The sequence below is a fragment of the Leptosomus discolor genome, chromosome 2 (genome assembly GCF_034619465.1).
Source record: "Leptosomus discolor isolate bLepDis1 chromosome 2, bLepDis1.hap2, whole genome shotgun sequence".
NCBI classification, from domain to species: Eukaryota; Metazoa; Chordata; class Aves; order Leptosomiformes; family Leptosomidae; genus Leptosomus; species Leptosomus discolor.
In genome coordinates, this window is record NC_141392.1 from 13,994,974 (window position 1) to 14,018,282 (window position 23,309).

The 23,309-nt window shown below is 37.6% G+C and overlaps 2 protein-coding genes across 2 annotated transcripts in view; one reads left to right on the forward strand and one right to left on the reverse strand.

Annotated features, from left to right (window-relative positions):
• GPATCH2 (G-patch domain containing 2) overlaps nucleotides 1–2,033 on the reverse strand; it is a 128,568-nt gene extending 126,535 nt beyond the window's left edge. The window contains exon 1 of the mRNA XM_086460738.1: nucleotides 1,978–2,033. Coding sequence (XP_086316864.1) covers nucleotides 1,978–2,033 — 56 coding nt within the window. The remainder of the gene's footprint in view (nucleotides 1–1,977) is intronic.
• A 436-nt stretch (nucleotides 2,034–2,469) lies between these two features.
• The window catches only part of SPATA17 (spermatogenesis associated 17), a 91,388-nt gene continuing 70,548 nt past the window's right edge, over nucleotides 2,470–23,309 (forward strand). The window contains exons 1-5 of the mRNA XM_086460736.1: nucleotides 2,470–2,552; nucleotides 8,109–8,198; nucleotides 10,261–10,342; nucleotides 16,768–16,818; nucleotides 22,615–22,718. Coding sequence (XP_086316862.1) covers nucleotides 2,485–2,552; nucleotides 8,109–8,198; nucleotides 10,261–10,342; nucleotides 16,768–16,818; nucleotides 22,615–22,718 — 395 coding nt within the window. The 5' untranslated portion in view covers nucleotides 2,470–2,484. The remainder of the gene's footprint in view (nucleotides 2,553–8,108; nucleotides 8,199–10,260; nucleotides 10,343–16,767; nucleotides 16,819–22,614; nucleotides 22,719–23,309) is intronic.

Sequence of the window (23,309 nt, forward strand, 5' to 3'; positions counted from 1 at the left end):
TCACAATATAAATGGAAAATACTCAGCTTCAGAGGGGCTTTACGAAAGTGAACACTCTTGCTCTGTAGCTATTCTGAATCTACTCAGTTCTTTAGGGTCTTAATATTTTTTGAAAGCGAAAGTTCTTGATTTTCTTCATCAATTATTAGACACTGTAAAAAATATGTTCCTGCATCTCACTCAAAGAGGTTTTCTTTAATGGACTGCTTCTGAAATAACTTACGTATGAGAAAAAAAAGAGGGGCTCTGAGGAGTAGTCAGATTTTTAACGTATCTTCCTTCAGAGCTGCTAAACTAACAGTTCTATAGATAAGATTTCAATAATTCTCTCTGGACTGAATTTCCCTGGGCAGTGGATTTGCACAAGCAAAATCATTACTGTCTGATGACAATTACAGAAGAATTGTCAGATTCTGTCAGAACAATTGCAGACAAATACAGAAGGCTGAATACTAGTGTTAAAAGCCTCCAGAACTAAGTTACTTATGTGGTCACAAAATAGTAAAAGAAAAATGACGGGTTAAGTATATAATGAAAACTTTCTTAGAGTACAGATACAAGTTGGGAATGTCTTAGGCAATGTTTCTACTGTATGCGGCATTAGTACTTCAGCCACAATACCTCATTCTCTGAAGTGTTCAGAATTACACCAACAGAAGTAAAGTTACATTTACACCAGGCAAACTCGCATGCCCAGCAACACCAGCAAACTTCTTCTAGCAAATATATGTCACCTGGGCAAATAAAATCCCTCTTCTAAAGCTCCCTCATTTAGGAAAAAGTAAAGAAGCCATGAAAATACCCACAAGAATGGTCTCAGTAGAAGTGGAGGAGGAATGGAGAATGTAAGAAAACTAAGTGCCGAGCCTTTGTCTTCCTCTTCTTCCCCATCCCCAGAAAAGAAACAAAGAGAAACATATTTCAGATCTGGAAACTCTACCAGCAGGTATCTGTGTATGCAACACAGCCTCTAAAAGAAGCCTCAAGGCCTCAAATTATCAACACTCAAGAAAAAAAACAATCCACAAACACACACAAACAAAACTCCACCAGCTCCTCTCCACTTCCATTAATAAAAGCGAAATGAACTAAAAGTTATATACATTAGTCGATACCTAACATATCACAAGATTTCTAACATTTCATGAAGGAAATGAAAGGCTTCCCAGCTGGTTGTTTGGGACACCTTGTTTCCATCAAGTCTCTCCACTACCAGTCTTTATAAAACTCAGTTTTTCCTTTTTCTATGCTGTTACTCCATTTCCCCTCTTCACGGTTCTACAATAAAAACAATATGGCCTTCGGGGTCACTATGCTAGTACACTGAATTGCATAATCCAGTAAATATGTGAACTTTATTGCAGTGGAACTACCTGTACTTTCCTTGCTCACTGGCTACAGCTGCACTTGTTGATTCTTGGTTTGCTACAAAACAGTGTCAGAGCAGCAACCACACCGAACTGGAAGTTTCTGCACCACACACTGCAAAGGGTTTAGGCTTTAGAGGGTCTACCACAACTAGAAATACCCAAACACAAAACCTAAATAAGCTTGTGAGAAATGTTTTGATTTACCGTTTGCCTGTTGTCCTTCTTTTAGCAACGAGAGGAAGTTTCTTCCTCTAGCTCACTGCTCGCTTATAAACGCCAGACGTGCCAGGGGCACCTGCGAGCCCTCCAGCCCCTCCTCGCCCGGAGGCCTTGGGCGGGAGGAAAGCACCAGCGTCTCTCCCCCCACATAACCGGCAGCAGCGAGGGGGGGACGGGGGACGGGACGCGGGCCGGGAGAGGCCTGGCAGCCTGCCGGGCAGCGGGGAGGGCCGGCCGGAGCGGGGGCAGCACTTGTCCCCCCCTTTCCAAGCCCCACACACGGCTCAGAGATGGTGTTTTCGATGCCCTCCCCCAAATATCGACACCATACCCGAGACCCCGCGAGAGGGCAGAGGGCGGCCCCGGCGCCCCCCGGGCCTGGGCTTACCAGCTCTTTCTGGCCGCCTGAGCTCGGGTCGGGGTAGGTTCAGCGACCCGGAACATGAACCCGGCGCCTCCCCCGGCCGCTCCCCGGGGAGGCTGGCGCCACTTCGCAGAGACTGGACCGAGAGGAGACGGAGCGGGGGCCGGCTACCGCGCCGGGAGGTGGCAGGTAAGGGCCGGGAGGGGAGGACGCGGGCGGCCAGCGCTGCTCCTCAGTCCCCCATGATGAGAGCCCGGAAGCAGCTGCGGCACCGGGAGGAAGCCGGGCGCAACCATCTTGCCTCTTCCCCTCCCTCTCCGAACCGCTGCCCAGGGGCGCCACTTCTCCTCCAGCGCTCCTCGTCTCGGCCTCGCTTCCGTCTTCGTCCAGCTCCGCGAGGCTCCCGCTGCCGACGGTGCCCCGTCGGCAGGGCTGATGTGGGGAGCGCCACCCCCGCGCCCGCGCGGAGTGGTACGGTCCCGTTGCCATGGTGGCGGCGTCGGGAGGGCGGGAAGGAGGGAGGGAGGGAGCATGGCCGCCCTGGCCCGGCTTCAGGCGAGGCTATCGGTGCTGCGGGAGGAGTATTTCCGTAGGCAAAGGTAACCGGGTCGTGCCGGTGGTGGGGTGGGACGCACCCAGGCACGCTGAGCTGGGGCTGGGGCTGGGGCTGGCTGGGCGGGCAGGCTCCGCTCTCCCCCGGCAACGAATGGCGGCTCTCTCGCTGAAAACGCTTCAGCTTTAAAAACCCTCCCGGGACCACCCACCCCCTTGCCCCCAAATATTGTCAGAATGATCTGAGGAGAATCGATGGCAGAAGCACAGTTTCTTTAAGCGATCCGTTTATGTACTGAAAATAGTTACTGCTCCGCTTTTCCCCCGCCCTCTACTGATTTTGAGAGAAAATGAGCCGCTGGATACTCCCAGAAGCGCTAAGCATCGCCAATCCAGCCCCCGTCCCGCCCCGGGAGCCGGCCTCCCCCCGTCCCGTCCCGTCCCGCCCCGCTCCGGCGGCTCGGCTCTGCCCAGAGCCTTACCCCCGGTGAGCCCCAGGGAGTGGCACACAAACCTTGAGCCTCTCCTTTCCTGGCTCCAATCTGTAACTTCCCCGGACGATTAGTTTATCCTGTTGAAAGGCCCCACTTTGTTGTTGTTGTTGTTGTTGTTAATTGACAGCTTCTGAGCGAGCTGATGTTTATTGTCCACACTGTCTAAAACTGAGCTTTGTTTCTAAATTAAGTTGTGCAGCTGGGGTATCTAGTACCTGGGACACGTTTCGTCTTTTTCTCCTAAGTTAAGAAGGTGCTTATTCTACTAAAGATCCAAAATGTCCCACGTAGAGAGCAGTGGACAGATCGATCAGATCGCCTGTTACCCTTCTCTTGGTGGAGTGGGACAGTTTGGGCTGCTGAGTTTTCTGACTGCTAAGATGGCTGTGGCCAACTTTTACCAGACAAGATTTTAGGAAATAAAATCTTTTAAGACCTGTTTTAGTACTGTATTGGTTTGTCCTGTAAGCCTTTTTATTCAATATTGTTGCTGCTGCTGTACGTTTAATGCTAATACTCAAACAGAAAAAAAAAAAAAAAAAAAAAAAAGGCATATTTAACATAGTTGTAAGTGTGGGGTTTTTTCTTTAATAATTAATGAAACATTTGTTTTGGAATCCAATTACAACATCATTAGCATGAATAACAAAGCTCCTGACCATCGCTGAAAGTTACATGGAGTTCAAGTCCTGCCTGCATATAAAATGTTGTGTTTTCCTGTCGCTTCCCTGAACTTTAGCTTGTACTCTTGTGGCTGTACACGCAGCTGTTCACTATAACGAGCATCAGTTACAGGAGACTATGCTTGTATTTCACATATTTCAGGTTAGAAAGAGCAGGCTGAGCCAGACATGGAAATCCATTGGAGGGCAGCATGCTTGATGTTTGGGGAATTGTTTTTTTGGCAGAGCTTTCAAAAAATGAATTGTTTCCCTTTTAAGAACAGGCTATAATCCATCAGCTTCTTGAAATTCGAATTTTCAGCTGAGAATTTAGATGAGAGGCTTCAAACAGCCCGGTGAAGCAACTGAAGGGCTTATCAGTAATCTGATCTTTGTTCTTTGGGGTGAAAATCTTGGACTACTTCAACACAGCTGTCAGTAAAATCCTGAAGCAAATCAGAATATCTTGTTTAGAGATTTTGGTAGATCCTTATTTAACTTTTAAACTTAATAAATAGGTTTTTGACATTAATGTGCGTCAAATTTGCAGTGGTCTTTGAAGTATTTTTGAACCATTTGTATTTTGAAGCCAGACAACAGCTTTAATTTCCCTTCCAGAACTACACTTTATCTACATAAGGTAATAGAACTGTTAAAATTGCCAAATCTGGGATGTTGTGAGCACATGAGTCAGTGTAATCTGTGCAGTCACTCATCATTCACAAACAGTTTGAGGGCATTCGACCAAAAATACATGATACTGTAAAAATGTGGTTACTTACTCTATGAAGTCAGCATTCTGCAGTGAAATATCAGATTCTCCAAAAGATCGAAGTTAATCTGAAGCATCAGAAGGTGCAGAAGAATATAAATTACCAAATATTTACCTTTTTTGTATGAGTTGCCCTGTTTGCAGATATCTCCAAGGGTGAGACCTGAAGGATTTAGTTCTATGTGTGTTAAACACATTTTAAGACAGAAGAAAAATGTTTCTTTCTTCACCTATCTATCAAGACCTAAAAGCAGAATTCTGTAGAACATCTAGAACAGACAGACCCTCCAGAGCAGCTTGACTGGTGAAAACAAAGTACTCTTGCTAGCAATTACTGCTGCAGAGGAACATAGTAATTGAAGTGCCTTAATCTCCAAATTTGAAAACTTTCTTCATCTTTCAAAATGCGTTTGCTATTTTAGGACTCTACACCTGTTCCATTAAAAATTAGGGCAGGCTGATTGCTTTAGCAGGGGGCTTGAACTAGACGATCTCCAGAGTTTCCTTCCAACCCCTACCATTCTGTGGTGACTGTAATATCTTGCCTGTTGATTGTAGTTAGACAGGTTTACCTGATCTTAATAATATTCTTCTGATCTTAATAACATTCTTGTCGTGCTTTATGCAGAACTCTGTTTATATCAGAGGTATGAGGTCTCCTTTTACTTACTTTTTAGGTAAAGCGCCTTTCTAAGAAAGGATTTGCCCAGTGACGCCACAATGCAAAATACCATAAGCCTGCACCTTGAGAAATGCTCTGTCAGCAGAAGCATTAGAATATAGAGGATCTGTTAGTGCATTCTCTTATTTCAAGTGTTAAAACAATTTTATCACTCATTCAAGAACCTACTTTTATTTACTGTAACATCTATGTGTCAGATGATGACCTTGAGTATGCCTTTTTGACATTCAGTAAAGTCTTTGAGAAGTATCTGTGACTCTAAAAGCTTGGTTCAAACCGTATGGCAACTGTGCAATCTGATCAGAAGGGCAGACACCAGCCTGAGCAATTTATACCTCAAACCACCTCTTCTGCTGGCAAGGACAGTTGAAAGTGTTCATGGAACTACACTGTAAGAAAAACAAGTCTGGTTTTGGTCTGCTGCAATAAATTTTGCAAGGACTTCTAAACTGACTTGGCCAGGCAATACAGAATGCCACCTAAAAAACCTAACAGGGAGTAATAGAGGAGAAGGCTTCTGCTCTTCCAGAAGCAGTCAGTTGCCATTGCCAAGTGGGTAGGACTAGTTCTGGAGCTGTCACCCCTGACACGGCTGGTCGCACATCCCCTTCATTTCCAGGCTGTAATTGTGGCTGCCTATCCAGGGCCAAATTGCTCATACCTTTTTAATCAAAATCATTTACCTCTAGGTAAAAGTATTCTGGAGGTGTTTGCTCCCTATGAAGTCTAGGAAGCTGTACAAGAAAGGAACAAGGAAGCTCTCTAGCATAAATGGCAGCTTCGATATGGATTATTTTGTTGTCTTAGGTAAAAAAGTCTGTTTTCCACAGTTTCCAGGTACTGGACGGGTCTGAGGCATGTCAGATGATGATGAAAATTTGTGCCCTCTTAATGTGATTTGAGAGCACATGCTGCACCAGATGATATAAAATGGATGGAGCTAATGCTTCTTGATCTCTGGTGGTAAATCTGTGTTTCATTTTTCAAGAAATATAGTGAGGATAATCCTAATTTATCAGATAAAAATTAATCTTGTTGGTGTTTACCAAGACAGTTAATGTTGATACAACACTTGGTTATGAGACCTAACTAATATCAACTAGGTAAGAAAACTAACTAATAGTAACCTAATTGCTCTTTTGTGGCAGCTGTAACAAATTAAACTATTTGGTAAATATGTTCCTAACAAAAACAGGATAGCAAAAAATCCATGAAAATTAAAATACAATTTCAAGTGAAAAAACTTGGCAGTTATTGACATTTTGAAACAAACAAACAAGCTAAATAAAGCTAGATGTGATCTCGTAGCTGGGTTCTACCCCTCTGCACTGAAACTCTTCATAGTAATGATTTCTTCCTGACGTCTCTGAAATATCTCTTCCAGGTTCATATATTTCTTTAATCTCTTTTAGATTCATGGTTTTTCTTACATGACTTTTAGCTTTGTTGCAAACACTTTTCTCCTAATAGACATAGTCACAGACAGAAGGCAAGCCAGGGCTATCTCTTGGCATGCATTGTTTTCTGAATTTCTGACGATGTCCTTTAACTTGTGCTTCTTTCCCACTTGTGCACGTGCCTTTTCCTTGTACTATGTAATCTGAAAAAAAGCTTTGACAGCTAATAGTTCTTGAAAATCTCCTAAAAGTCATAATTCTCCACCTGTGTCTATCTTGCATCTTCAGCTGCCTCACCAGAATCTCTTTCTGGATGACTTTTCTTCTCATGTAACTTTAAAACAAATTCTTCATCTTCCTCTGTATCCTCTCTTTTTCATTAGTTTCTCTAGCATCTATGTTAACCAATGCTGCAACCTTAGCATATTTTCTAATTCTTTTGTTTCCTTTTTTCACTGCTTGCCTGTCTGCATCATTTTCCAATATGCTGCCAGTTTCATTTCCACATTTTCTCCAAAATCTGTATCTTTGAATTCCTGTTGTGAAAAGTCCTGTCAGGACTCAATATAGCTGTTGCACTGACTGCTATAATTCCTTGTAAAAGATCCCCATAGTCATCCCTTTGAAATTTATCCAGATTACTAACACCATTTTTTTCCAATTCCTGACTTCCGTTTAAGCCACACTAAGGTTTCCTATCCTGATATTCCAGGCCTTCTGAAGTTTGGAAATTTCCACATCCAGTTTCTTTCCTATGCTTTCATTGTTCTAACTCATAATAGTTTTAACTTACATTTGGATCTCACTTTCCTTCAGTCACCTCTGCTTCTTTTTCATATTTCTTCTCTTTAAATTCCTTCCTAAGAAACTAGCTAAAAGATCTAAATCCTCTACTTTCACCCTATAAGATCAGCTTGTATTCACTAAAAAGATCTACAGATAAGTAGTGTATCTGTCACCACTGTTGATGCTATCACTGTTCAGGTAATAAACAAGTAACATATTTTGTTATCAGTCATAAACCAATGTATTTGAACTAGGTCTCACCTAGACCATGCTTTTTAAAGACGGGTTGGACCAGATGATCCTTGAGGTCCCTTCTAACCCGGTATTCTATTCCATGATCTATTCTATGTGCTGCTTATTAATTCAATTGATATTTATCCTGATAATATTTGCCATAGTTATTTTATTTAATTTTCATGTAGATAAACAGTTTTATACATAGCTACAGAATTTCTGTTGTAATTCAGGCCTAATTATCATTAAAGCATTATCCTTATGTTTCACCTACAATGGAAGAAGTCCATGACATGCTGACATGGATATTCAGTATTGTATGGAAATAGGAAGTACACTCTCCCAAACACTACATCATCTACAAGTTGTGATACTCTTTATCTTTGTTATCTACATAATATGCAAGTAATGTAGATTATATTGTTGTGCACTATTATTTAACTACGTGGAATTAAAAAGTGAAAAACCCAGTGAAAAAGATTACAAACTGCAACATTAAGATGTATTTAGAAGAATTTTTCTGCTTTGGTACTAAATTATGATGCTGAAAATTATTACTACTTTTTATATTTTCAGATCTGTAGATGAAGAAAGAAAAATAGAGTACAAAGCTGCTGTCAAAATTCAGAGCTGGTTTCGCGGATGCAGAGTCCGAGCCTATCTGAGGTAGTATATTAAGCCTATTTTAATCTGTATTTCAATGTTGATTTTTTCCCCAAATTTCTCATGGTATTACTTGATTTTAATAAAATAGGAGCACTTGGAAAGAAGACACACTGTTATTCTGCTTTTAAATAGAATTAAATATATGCTGTGCCACTGTAAGAAATAATAATTAATGATTTTCAGAACTTCATACCATTAAAATGACATGATGCTAATAAGTAGCATGGAAATAATCCATCTGCAGAATACACACACAGTATTGTTTAAGAAATTTTGGCATGACTCTAAAAAAGATGTCTCTCAGTTATGCTGTTTGCTGAGACTTTTCTTATCTCTGTTATTGTGACGTTGGAGAAAAATTGCCTAGTGAGTGTGTGGTAACTGGACTTCTGTAGAAAATTAAGTTCTGCTGCTGGATTGGACCAAGTCATTTTAAAAAATCTTTATTTACATAATTTTCTTCATTTGTAAAACAGATCATGTACAAATACTCTGTTCTGTAAAATGCTGTATCGACATTGATACAAATTTTTTGGAAACACTATAGTTGGTCCCTTCTCCCAGGAGGCCCTACTCCTTTTTTTATGACCATAAGCCAAATTGGTCAAAGTCATATACTTGAATTTCTGTATCTTCACAAAAATTAAGGCTGTGAGAGAGAGGGATTGTTACATCTTCTAGTTTGACCTCTTGGCTGTCACAAGTCATTATGTATGATCCAGATATACTTATCAAGCCTAAAGAATTATGAAGTTAAATAACACTACTCACTTAATAACCAATATTTCCCTTGTAAAAAGATAGGCTACAGCCGTTATGTGCACTGGTTAAAAAAGGAGTTGCTAAACTTGCTGGTTCGAGTGTGTTGTCACAGGATGCAGTGATCACATGCAAGTGTTCAGCAGGCAAACAAACATGGTATTTCAGCCCTCGGAGCAATATCAGCTATGCCATTGATGTCAAAAGCTCCTACAAAGACAGAGGATCGGTTAATGCCCTTCTGATTCCAGCACATGGGTAACAACAGCGTGCTGCAGAAGAAAGTGAAAACCCAAGTGTCTTTGCCAATCTGTTCTCTAGGAAAGTGCTCTTCCATGCGCACATTTGTATTTACTAATGACCAGTGTAAGAAGAACAAAGTAATTATAACAAGTGTATAAGAAGGACTGAATCAGCTAAGTGTAGAAGATTTTCTTTACAACTGTGGACAGTGATCCTGCTCAGTTTCCTCTTTCCAAAGATGGATGTGGTGTCTCACTTAGGAGCACAGGCTCAACATAGCCAGTTGTCAGTGCTCGAATTACCCTCTCATTTAGGTCCTTTGAACTACCTGCTGGAACAGATTGCCTCCACTGAGTGACTCTAGCTGTACTGCAAGGCTTCTAAATTTGATCTCCGCAGTTATGTGGTATGAATGCTTCCCTATATAACTTTTTCTAGGCAGTCCAAAAGTAATGATTGCATTATTTTTTGCAAAATTTACGTGAGACATCCATTATGGAACTTTTAGTAGCACAATAAAATATATACAATAAGGACAGAGTAGAAATTTACTTACAATTAAGCTGGGCGTAATTTAATAAAGATGAAAAAGTAGACTAAAAATTCCAGGTATCTGTGTGTTTTGTCAAATATTTACAAATTTTAAAGCTGTGAAAATGTTGCATGTGACTGAAAAAATTCTGGACTGGTCAGAGATGTTGGTTAAAATAATTAATGAAAAAACAGTCATCTATCATGCAAATTACATTTGTAAAGTTATTTCATTAAACTTTGGCAACGATAAGTGAAATAGCATATAGGTAAGCTCACAGTAACCCATTTTTTTCAATATGAAAGTGTGTGTTTATATATAAATATATGTATATATTGCTTTATACGTGTGTGTGTATGCATAGTATATATGCATACATGTATATGTATAAGGTATATTTACAGTGTCCATCTGTTTGTAATAAATATGGATATAATACACTATACATTATTTTTAATATTAGAAAAAATAAAGTTATAGTGCAAAGTCTCAAAATAATCATTATTTTGTTAATATATTTCATTTTAGATATCTGAATAAAATGGTGATTTTTATACAGAAGTGGTGGAGAGGCTATCGAAGCAGAAGATACTTCAGAAAAATGGTGCAGGTAGAAAACTAGTTTTAAAAATTTTATTTGGTTATTTATAGAATACATACAAAGTAATTCATTCACTCATCTTGAAATTAAAAAGCTGAAACTCGCTCCTGTACTCACACAGACACGTACTTAACTTTACTATGATGAAAAGCACCATTAATTTCAGTAAGCCTACTCACAATGGTCAAGTTAAGTCAGTGCTTAAGTGTTTGAAGCTCTGGAGTATTAGTTCCCAAACCAGCAATGAGATCTACTCATGCAGAAGCCTGCCTGCATGATGCTAATTGTAGAATTGGAGCTTTTCAAGATGCTTTTTTTCCTGGCAGAACTTTTAATTCTGAAAATAAAATAAGCCGATGTGTCCACACATTGCTGTTCTATGTTTTAGTGGTTTAAATTTCTTACTTAATGAACCTTGAAATATTTGAGGTTTTGCCTTAAGGCACATAGCAGATCACAGTCAATCTAATTCCCTTGATAGACTTGAAGATAGCAAAAGTGTGTGACAGCACACAAGCTAAAACTTCTGCTAACAGGTCTAGGAGATTAAGAAGAAACTAATTTGCCTTTAACATAAAACAATTAAGTTTTTAATACATAGCTTACTTCACTAATTTATCAATTTATGTTAATATTTTACAATAGGTTTAAACTCATTAGTAATTTATTCTTGATTAATTTTGTTAAACTCCTGTGTTTCAGTCAAAACAGACAAGTCAAGAAAAGGCAAAAAAAAAAAAAAAGAGCCAAAACAGTAGCAGGATCTGTATGCTTGAAAGCTTGTCTATTTTTCTTCCAAGTCTATTAGTAATCTAATTAAAGATTTTATCTTGTCCAATTTACCTGGCTTAACTAATAAATTATGAGTCATCCTTTCAGGCTGTGGTTTCCAGTCCATTTTCTAAAACAGTAATTTTTGAATACAGAGCAGATGGCTGCGTGGTTGGATTAAGTTCTGCTTTAAAAAAGTGTGACTTCAGTTGAATATTGTCCCTGAGTTTAGTGAAGGCTTATTAATCTAGGAAAGCATCTGTAGAAGAAGAGAGACATGATAATGTTAATGTATGTTAAAATTTGTTAATGAAAAGAAAGGATCATGTGATACACTGACACGTACTGCCAAAAGATGTTGTGGAGCTCCCTCTACTACAGGTTTTTAAGAGCAGGTTAGACAAATGCTTATCGTGGATGGATATGCTTCAGGCAATGTTTTAGGTGAAGTCATCTCATGACATTTCTACATTTTTTCACGGTTACAACATTATAGAGTGGTGAATTTCACTTCAGCAACATAGGCAATTTGTGTTTTTCTGTGTTTTTCAAGATAAGAATAAGAACCACGTCAGTTTTTGGCAACTAATCATTAGATCTTCAAGAGGCCTTAAGCAGGACAAAGATCTGATGATGGCCGTTTTATGTATTTTTCAATTCCCCTAAATCGTAAGGTGCTATCTTTGGCCACCCCATGTTCAAATGCTAATTTCTTTGTTGATAGTAATCAGGTTCCTATTTTAAACAGCATGATGTCACTTCAGAGGCTTATTTATATATATATAAAGGTTGTAAAAACAGGGGTGCCCAGATAAGATACAAAATTAACACATCACTACTGTGCCTACTGTCCATTGCACTGTTCTGAGTGGCGCCCTATAGGTGAAATGGCAAGATAATTCTTCCCAGAGAACCAACCTGCAATGGCATTCAGAATTGGTGCCCAGTGACAGGATGAGAGGCAGTGGGCACAAACTGAAATACAGTAAATTCTACTCAAAGATAAGAAAGCATTTTTTTTACTATGAGGGTGGTCAAACACTGGAATGGGTTGCCCAAAGACTGCAAGCTGTGCTTGTGGAATCTTCATCCTTGGAGACACTCAAAACCCAACTGAATCAGCCCCTGCACAACTTGCTCTAATTGATTGTGCTTTGAGCAATGTTAGAGCTCCAGAGGTCCCTGCCAACCTCAATTGTCTATGCATCTGTGAAATTGGAGGTCTTTTACCTCATTGCTTTATTACTTCTTTCTTCTTTTGCCTTGTCTTCTTAAAAAACACTGACAGCTACATTTTAAGATAAAGCCTTTTAAATTAGCACAGGTTTCCTGTAATAACCAAGCTGAGATAGCTAGTGTCATAAAACCCCCTCAGCTTTCCAGTCTTGAAATATATTTCTGAAAATATAAGTAAAAAAGACTTTAACGAATAAAGCTGGGTTCATATGTAGTTCTTCAAACAGATGTAACTTACAAGCCCTTGCCAAATCTGAAATCTGTGGAATAATGTAGGATAAAAAATTGTGCAAGCCCACACTTAGTACACACATTCTAAATCAGACCGTGAATTCATCCAGTTTCTGGATTCCAGTACTTAGTCAATATTAGTCAGGGCTCTAGAAACAGTATCTCATCAGCAAGCTTACGAATTGTACAGCAATCAGCGTAGAAACCCACCTTTTTCCCTCAAATGCTTCATTTTGTGTTGCTGTCTCTTCGATTGGAGAGGACTAAACAGGACAGTGAGATAGGAAGCTAACCTGAAAGCCATACAAAGAGCAGATAAAATGGTACCTTCTTCTCGCTTTGGACTGCTATATTCATTGTATGTTTGGGGGAGGACTTAAATACAAAGTTCAAGTTCATTCCCTGTATTCATTGTTATACTACCTTTACTCAATCAGTGGCTGAATTTGGACTATTTTAAAAAGAAAGAAAAATCTTCTCAGCAGCTTAACATAACTTTTAAGTTAAAAGATCAGTTAATGTTTGCATTGAAATCTTGCTAATAACTGTTGTGATGACTCCTGAGTATGAAACACGATGATACATTTGATATGATAGATCCTTAAATCCAAAAAAAATTGGTCACTTTAAAATTTGTCTGCCAATAATGATTGTATTGGTATCTGCTGCCAGCAAACAAGGCAAAGCATATGCACAAAATGCCCATGATTACTTGATAATAAATCATTGTAATGATTATATTCAAAATCGTGAAATGTGAGTGGTACTGATGCGGAAAATAACAAAGGCCGAGGCTCATCAGATTGGCTGTCCATATGTGCATCACTGCTAGTGTTTCATCTGTTACTGTTCTAGTGCCTCTTCCTTTGATTGTTAAAATACATTGTAAAAAAAAAAAAACAACTATTGATGGTGTTTATATAACTAAAGCATGTCTTTCTACATTCTAAATATAGGTGCTTTGGTATAAAGCTTTTTTCCTAATATTAACCTCAAGCTAAAATTAAGAACTGCGCTCCAATGGTTTTCTTAATAACTAGGTTGCATTAGATGTACTGGATTCTGAAAGTCTTACATGGCCTGCAGGAAAGTATGAATTTTAAAACCACCAGAAAATGAATCAAACAGTATGTCACTGTTTGTTTTTACAATATTTCTCAAAGTCAAGTGATCGCTTGTTAAGCAAAGGGAATTGTCACATTTCATTGTTACATGAAGTCGGCATGCATGATGGCCATACTTTCAGCTAACTTTGGAAGGAGATACAGTTAAAAAAAGTGAATGTTTTAGGTAATGTAGTTTGACACCACCCTGTATAGTTTAGCTTCGACTCAGTAAACAGTTTTAAATAGTCGCAGTCCAATAGGAATACCTATTTGCTGTACAAAAAAACAAAAAGCAAGTGCCTGTTCCCAACTTAGACCGTGTGTTCGTTCCTTCTCTCAGTCTACTATCAGTCAAATTTCTGGTTCTCCTTTGGATTTGTCACTTTGTATTAACCCTTTAAAGAAAAAGAAAACATAACCAGGATCAGATCACATTTGTAGGTGATCCCCAAACAGGTTTTTAAACAGGAAAGGAGAAAGTAGTACAACAGTTTATGCACAAAAGCCTTCAAATATATTTTGGAATCAGAAACTTTATGTAAACTGCTAAGGAGACCTGTGTATTAGCATCAGGGTCAGATACAAAGAATTCTTGGTTCAGAAGTGGAGGTGGTGCATGTGGGTGAGATAGCAAGGTTAATTCTTCCCGGAGAGTCAACATTGCAGTGTCACTTTAGAATTGACACCCAGTGAAAGAATGAGAGGCAGTGCAATGGGAACAAGCTGAAATGTAGGGAATTCTGCTTAAGCATAAGAAAGGCCCCAGTCTAGGAAAGAATCTTCTGTTTACTAGGAAAGCACATAAATATAGACTGGGGTTGAAGTGCTAAATTATGGCTATGCTTTTGTGAATAGGGATGAGCACATTCTCCATCACTTGTAATAGCAGAACTAGTACATATTATTCTCATCAGGATTCGAAAACAGAAGGCGAATCCTTTTGCAAAAGCACCTGTATGGTGACACAGGCTTTCACTTTTGGCACAAGGATAAAGTTGTAAGACAGTTATATCAGCAATTTTGCATTTGGCTGACTTGTGATTTAGAACAACGTTGAGAAAAAGGAGGAATGTGTAATTTCCTTTTTATCGTGAGTGACATTGTTAAGTAGCGGTAGGGCGAGGCCTGGATTTCTCACACCTAAGCAAGGTATGCAAGTTAGGACCCCGGCAGCCATTGACTATCTGTAAATAATAGACAGAGATGCAATTGCAGAGCTCTTTGATACTTTGCTAAGCTCAGAGGGAAAGTGGTCCCGCTGTCTTTCAGTACTGATGACATAAAAATCATAATGATGTTAGGTCTCCAATTTAGGTTCAGTGAAATGGAGTGGATTTGGACCTAAGTGCTCACAGCCTTCAAGTATGAGATGAACAAAAAAGTGTGAGATTGTTTCATTTAATCATTGATGGACAGAAATCTGATGATAATTTTTAAGCTTAGGAATTTCCATTAAAAATTTACTTTATCTATTTGGTGGTGTGGCAACTCTTACATTCCCTTCCAAGGAAAGAAAAGATGAGCTGCAAAGCAAAATTGTATCAGTTTAATTGAACAGTTCAGGAATATACTTAGACCTGGCAAGCATTATTTCATTCCAATATTAGCTATCTACAGTTAGTATCATTCAGAAAACATTTATGGAGACAAAAGTGGAGATAGAGTCCACTATTAATTCTAATTCAGACCTTTGGGGTGGAGATTCCCTCAAATATATGTATGTATATGTGTGTGTGTGTATACATCTACACATATGTATTTGAAACTTTTTTAAAATTTAGCAGTCCTGCATTTTTCTTTCATACAAGAAATATCTTCTCTACTGTTTCCATTATTAGTAGATTGGTATGATATTAAAGCGAGCATTTAAAATGCACCTTAATTAAACTGCAGGAATTATGCCTTGCTTAATGTAATGAAGAAAGAGAATTTAAAATGAAGTAGCATCATTGTGTTCATTTGTAAATAACATATTGCAGCCAACTGTTTCTTAATTGCCCAGACTGTTGATAAATAATCCAGTCCTGCTGCTCTCCACAGACAATTTGCTTTGGATCAGACTAGGCAATTCAAATAACACTAATTACAGTGAAACCCTTTTATAGTGAATTCCTGTTTGCCATGGGGGAGAAAATCACTATATCAGGGGAAAGCACTTTTGCCTTTGATTTGTGTCTAAAACATGAGAAACACATAAAAGCTGCATGTTGTGCTAAATAAAGGACATACTCTTGCATTCAAAGTACTTATATTTTACTTTTTATGATACAATTGTGAATTATGTTCATTTTGCATATGTAATTAGAGGGCGGAACAGATGTGAAAGCTTAGTTTAAAGTGATGTATCCATTAAAATAACCTATGCTGCCAAGTGATTGCTTAGTATAATAGGGGATTCATTCACTATGAGAGGAATTCTACTTTATTGGAAGGAAACCAGGACTTCAGGAAATGTTTTCTATATCAGGGGATTCACTGTAACATGGTATCATTGTATTTATGATTTTATGATGTTAAAATGAATATTAAATGAAACAAAATTCCCAAGGATTACTCGGGAGGCAGCTAAGTACATAACATTTAGTACAGATGGTTGGAAGGCACAATTTTGCTCCATCACTGCATCCATATCCTTGAACGATTTCGACTGAAGACAGCATTTCTTTGAATTTTTCATTAAACCAGACGTCTTGAAATATGAATTCCTTTTATGTTTCTGTGAGTTTTGGCTAAAAGAACCCCAGTGAATAAATCATACAATACTACGTGTCACCAGCACTTGTGAATATTTCTGCTTTGTTATTCTACTCTCAGTAGAGCACCATTGATTATCAAACTCAGCGGAGAGCATTTTATGATCATATATCTCCATTAGCTCCTAGTTTGACTACCATAGATTTTTCTGGTTAAGCCTGCATTATGTATTAGGAAGCCTATCTCTTCAATACAAAGTTTGATTTTATTCTTTCTAAGCCTAGAACTCTTATTATGTATTATGTATAAAGATTCTTATCTTTTATATGTAAAAATAGGAACACTGTCTTTGTGTAACTGAAATATATGCCATCTTTTTTTTTCCTTGATTCACAGACAGCATATTTTATTATGAAGATGAATTTCTACAATGAAATGGCTGTCAGGGTAAATATTTCTTCACTTGTTAAACAAATGAAAAGTCAATTGTGCTCCGAATTTGCTTTTAATAAAATGAGCAAACCAGAATAATATACACTTGATTGATATGCTGATGGCAACAGCGGGAAATAGTACATAGTTAAAAATTAAAGTTACACTTAATAGTCTGGGTTGTATTTGAAAACTGTAGCTGAATCTAAGGCGTCTGAATGTGTCTTGCCCCATTTAAATGTTCATTGTACCCTACCATATACAATACCAATAAATACCCCAAACATTCTATCTGCGATTATTCTTACAAATGTAGATGTGTATTTACCATTCTGAAAAACTATAGGGCTTTTATGTTTATTGATGCGTCTGCACTTTTTCTTTTGTTAGTACATGACGTTATAAGTATTGAATCTCAAAAGAGTTACTCAGAGAGCACAGGACAATTTCATCGCCTAAAAACAGAGGTGGAACTGCATTGATCTCATTGATGATATTATGAGTGAATTTTGCTAAATTATGAAGAGTATAAATCATTCTTGAATTTTTATAAAAATGCAGCAAATTAAGTTTGTTATGGGGAAAACTGCAAAATATATTTGAACAGAAATTAGCATTTTTTTTCCGAACTTTTGAACTGCACTTGAACAAATATGTAAAACAAACGCAGGAAGGACATGAGATAAATCCTGGGATGAGGGACTTCTGGAGAGGGATATTTTGCAAGGGCATATACTGACAGGATGAGGAGTGACCGTTTCAAACTAAAAGAGGATAGATTTTGATGAGATGTAAGGAAGAAGTTCTTCACTGTGGGGTTGATGAGGCACTGGCACATGTTGCCCAGAGAAGCTGTGGCTGCCCCCTCCCTGGCAGTGTTCAAGGCCAGGCCGGATGGGGCTTGGAGCAATCTGGTCTGGTGGAAGGTGTCCCTGTCCATGGCAGGGGTTTGGAAATAGCGGATCTTTAAGGTCCCTTCCAACCCAAACCATTCTGTGATTCTATAAAATCTTTTTATTTTACTCAATTCTTTTTGTTCTGCTTTACGCTAGAGGCCTGTATGTTTTTAGTCAAGACATCATATCTTTTGAATTCTACCAAATGCAGGAATGTAATGGGGTTGGAGAGTAACCCAAGGAAACTCCTGTAAAGTAGGAAGGCTCTTAGAATGGATTCTAATTTTGTGGCCTTTCTGGTTCCAGAATAACTCAGACTCAAGAGATGTGTTCCCATCAGGTTTTTGACTTAGTGCTGGTTCTTTCAAAGGCGGAAAATAAAATCTTGCATTTGGTACATATTAGAGAGCTGAACGTGTTTAACAGCAATCTAATTCTTCAGAAATGTGCTTTTTTTGCTTGTTTGTTTTAGTTTATACCTTAGTTAGCTAGTTTGAAACTATTCCACAGTGGATAAATGCTGTAGACTTGTGCAGCTGAAATCAGTGAGAAAACATGAGATGCAAGCCAGCTCTTAAAAGTTGGCTGTGTACTTTTAGAAGGCATTTGAAGACCAAATTTCATAGGTAATTATGTATTCTAGTCAAATGGAGTTTTGCATTTGGTCTTTCATTTTTAAAAGAAATTGAATGTGTTCCTATTCATTTGTAATGGAAATATAATGTTGAATCATTAGGTGATATAAATCTTCAAAGTACCATTTTTTCAGTCATGTCCTTTTCTTTAATGGAAATTTAAATCAGTAGAAAACAATAGAACAGATCTGTATTTAGTAGCAAATGTCAGAATCCAATTCTCCTCTATCTGAATCTTGTGCAGCCATATCTGCAGAGCAGATTTAAAATGCTACTATTCTAAAACACTGAATTTTTTTTTCCTGTCATCTGTTTTTTGAAGAACTAACCAAAGTCCAGGACAATAGAGAGTAAAGCTTATTGAGTTTCTGCACAGATGTGTGGCCAGACTTTAGGTTTCCTAAGTGAACAGGGCCTCATTCACACATTGTGAGCTTGGTTCATGATTAATATACTTGAGTGTTCTGAAAATATAATAATAACTGTGTATGTTTTTCTATTTAACCACTTAGTTTTGCCTCATAGTATTATTAAAATATTTATTTCACTTTATAGTCACTTATTAGAAAGGCACTTTCGATTTTGGCAGTTGAAGTATCATTGAGGGTGAATACATGCTCATAGTTTTGAAGTTTATCTACATCTCTGTCTCTCTGGATTGCGTTTAGTCATAACCAGAACTATCAGTTTTGACTTTTTAAATTAAATCAGAGAACTTGTTTTAATCAATTTAAGTTTTGACTACTAGGTCAGAATATGATTCTCTCCCTTAAAAGATTAAAGGTTGCTTTAAATTTTCAGCAACAAAAGTAATCCTATGGAAAAAAAATATATTTCCATGAGCAGATGGCCTTTGATATATCAAGGTTTTGCCATTTGTTTTAGTGCTTAAAATAAACATTATTTATAAGACCACTTACATTTTGATGTTACTTAATGAGGAATATGCATCATTGATTTGACTAGCTTAAGAGGTCATTTAGAACTTGCCCGTTAACAAGCTGTAATCTGCTGAGCACACAATGACTTTGTTTAAAATTATCTGTTCAGTGCTGATCAATGACAATAATTGTTTTGTACCAATCACTGTTGAAACTTGCTAATTACTTTGAAGGGCATACACACTTGTCTCTTCTATTCAAGAATTTTTTAAACATTCACCTTGGAATTCAAAAGAAATGTAATTGTTATACATTATACTTCTAAAAGCAAACATTTAGAACTCTCACATTGGAAATATGAACATCATCAGAAGCATTTTGTAAAATTTTCTTTTGCAAAGTGATTAGTCCTCAGTTTTCTGATCTCTGACATATAGTATTACAGAAACAGAAATCTAGCATGAAATAATTTGAGACATATTGCAGTTTTTCTTGCTTATGTTTCATTCAGTTGAAATCGGTGAGGTCATTCTGAACAGAAAGTGGTGTAAATAAAGGTAGAATGTGGCATTTAATTGGTACACTGAGCCCATTAGAGATAATTATAGCTTTGTACTATTTGAGTCTTTTGTCTTTCAGTTTGAGTTTTGATCCTTTAACCCAGAAATATCCAGTTCTGCATTTGTAACTGTGAGGTGAAAACTGTCAGAAAGAGTTTCAAAGGGACCATAATCCTGCATTAATGAGCACACAGCTATATGGGAGCCAAGTTGCTCTTGTTGAGAAATTTTGAAGCCAAACAGAAAAACAAAGCTAAGATCCTTGTTCACATGCAAAGGATTTTGCTTAATCCCAGATCTCTGAAGGCATACTCATTCTTTGCTCTTTCTCTATCCCTTTTTAACCCAATAAGCTTGTGTATGAGAACATGGAGTTGCAAAGAGTATGAAATCTACTATCACCTAGTGCAAAGAAGTATGTCTAGTGCTTAACCTTTCTTGTTCCCATGTTCAGCTGCTCACATAACTATTATTTATTCATATTATAACAATGTCTAGAGGTCCAAACTCTTTTTATTCAAAAATCCCAAACAAACAACAACACATAAGTAAAAGAAACTACCAACTTCTTAAATTAGTTTTGAGTCTTATTTGAGAGGAGAGGAAAATACATGGCGGTGCACAAAAGGGAAGTAGAAGACTGTGCTAGCACTAAAAGTTAATATCCTCTTATTCCTAATAGCTTTAGTGCATCTTATTTTCTTTTTGAGACATCACTCAAAGACTTATTGAAAGCTTACCTGTGATACTTGTTCTCCTGTTAAATCTCACATAAAGAGATAATCACAACTGTACCACAAGGTGCCATCAGTTGAGACTGAATGCTAGGTTTTACCTTAAAAAATAGTGTTTTGGCTTATGTGGTTGCAAATAGGTACCAAAGACAAAGGATGAAAATATGCAACCCTGCCTTAGTTATTCGACTTACAGATATCTCCAGTGTGTTACTGTTTTCAGCTCAGGAAACAGCAGGAGAAGAAAAAATTAGAGTACAGGATTGGACTGCAATGCAACTGGAAGGAGTAGAGAGAATTTTGCCTATTGCTGAAGAGACCTGATGATACAGACTCTGAAGTCACTGAGTGCAAAGATTGATTGATAGTGTGGGCAATGGGCAGCTTTTCTTCCCTTGCCTTCGTAGATCAAATACAATAAAACACTAGGCTCTTTTTTTCCTTTTTTTTACATGCTCCTTTGGAATAAAAGATAGGGGGAGGAAAAAAACAACACTATGAACATGTGGATTGCACTCCACTTCCCAAGTCATCCCTTGTTTCTGGAAAGAGAAGGTTTGGTGTAAAGGAAAAAAAAAAAACCAAAAGAAAAACATTCCCTATAGATACACTGAAGAGTTTAAGTTCTTGAAAAGTCCAGCAGAGGCCTACAGGAAAAGGAGAGCTCTTGGCAAATTACAACATTCTTCTCTTTAATGCACTTAGTGAAGGGGAGTAGCTTCTCAACGTGGAGTTGCTTCTGAATCATAACACCATGATCTTCTTGCTTTTTTAATGTAGATTCTGCCTTTCATCTGCTATGTCTCTAAAGATTTCAAAGTTGTAAAGGTCAAGGAGATGGAATTTGGAGTAGGAGTGAAGGTAATGCAGACCAGAAGATAGAACTTGGGAGATTTATTTAGAAATATATTGAGGAAAAAAATAAAAAAAGACAAAATGCAAGGAAGGAAGTAAAGAATATTTGACAGGAAGGTAAATAAGTTAAAGGACAGAAGAATGTGAAGAAAGAGGAACTAGACACTGAGAAAAGAGGAAAGTATCTTTAATCTGCTGTTGATGTGTTGATCTAGAATACACTGACCTCTTATGGGAAAGAAAATGAGGAGTGAAAGCAGCCCTCAGCATGACTGAGTAGAGCAAGTTATGTCTTCCACATGTACATGTCATGGCATAGGGATAAATATGGCTAACCAAATGTCAATACTGACAATTTTTTACCTAATTAATACTTCCTTTCTCTTCCCACAAAACAGTTAATCAGCAAACCTGTAATTATTTCAGAAACATCACGATTAGATTTAAGTATCAGAAGGTTTAAATTCTTTCATTGAAATAATTCTTGTGGAAAATCAGGCTAGGCTAATTCTTTTATTTTCCTCCCTGCCTTTTTTTTTTTTTTTTTAACTGATGATTTTTAGAATGCACCAAAATATGGATCCTTTCTGGTGGAGGATGCTAACTATTTTCTATTATTAATATGACTTTAGGTCTAGCTACAGATAAAGAGGTTTCCTTTTCCAGTTTAATCTTTCTCTGTTATGCGGGAGGAATAGCATTTTGTGAGAAGTTTATAATTAATGTGCAAGAAGTAGATGTGCATCATCTTGCACTGGATATGAAAGAACTGAATTTGTAAATTATGTTTCCAGAAAGCCTGATTCATTGAGTTACTGGAAGGCTTCCATTCAGTTTACATTATATCCAGAGCCCAAAGGTGAGAGTGTAGCACAAGACGTTGGTGAGGTGGTGACTCGGTAGGGAATGCATGTTGTACCTGAGAAAAGACACCACTTCTGCTTTTTTACTATGCTTACACAGAGCAATGCCACTGGCGGTAGCATACATTTCGTTGTCACACCCCAATATAAACTGGTTTAAAACTTGATATTATTTTTTTTTAATATTGGCATTTAATAGTAAGTTCATATCAACATTTAACTACAGTATGTTACTTCTTACCCTTATTTTCTTCATTGAAACATAGTGGTGCTTCTACTTGCTGTCACTTTTAAGGAAACGGTATTATTTGGGAAATACAAGAGATAGTTGATATACGTACAAACTTTTGTTTTGAAATATACTAAGCAAATATTTGTTTCCTCTAGATTCAGAAAAGATGGCGAGGCTATTATGTTCGGAAATATATCCATAATTATTATGCACTGAAGAAATACCTGGAAGCCATTTCTGTGAATAATGAGATTGTCAGGTAAAAATTAAAACTCCATGTGGTAAAGAATTCATTTCCTCTTCTTTTATTTGTAAAAAGTTTATGGCACTAATTTGACTATTTCTTCAAGTGTAGGTTCCCCTCCATCATCATATATATGTATATATGTATATATGTATCAGTCATCATTCTCTTTATCCTAAGCCTGTGTATGTTGTGCCACATTCTGTTCTCATTTACAGTGTTATGAAATCAGAATAATTTCTTTGAATTAATTAGATGTACTCTGGGTTTATACTATACTATGAATATTAATTGTGAAACATACTGGTGTGGATATAGTGAAGCAGATTCTTTTCAGTTACAGAATAGATTAATTCACTTGTTAGATTTCTGGCTGGAACTGTTGTTGCTGTATGTTCCTACCCTATTTCTCCTATCCATCCCTTGTCTTTCCCTGTACTTAAGTTGAAAGATCTCTAAAACAGAGGCAATTATTTCCCTCTAGCACATTTGATATCCTGATCCATGACTATTTCTTCAGATAACAGTGGAAACAAAAAGAGAAAATAGTGGATGACCATGATCATTTCTTTCTCATTGTAAGTGAAAGGTTTTGGAAAAAATCCA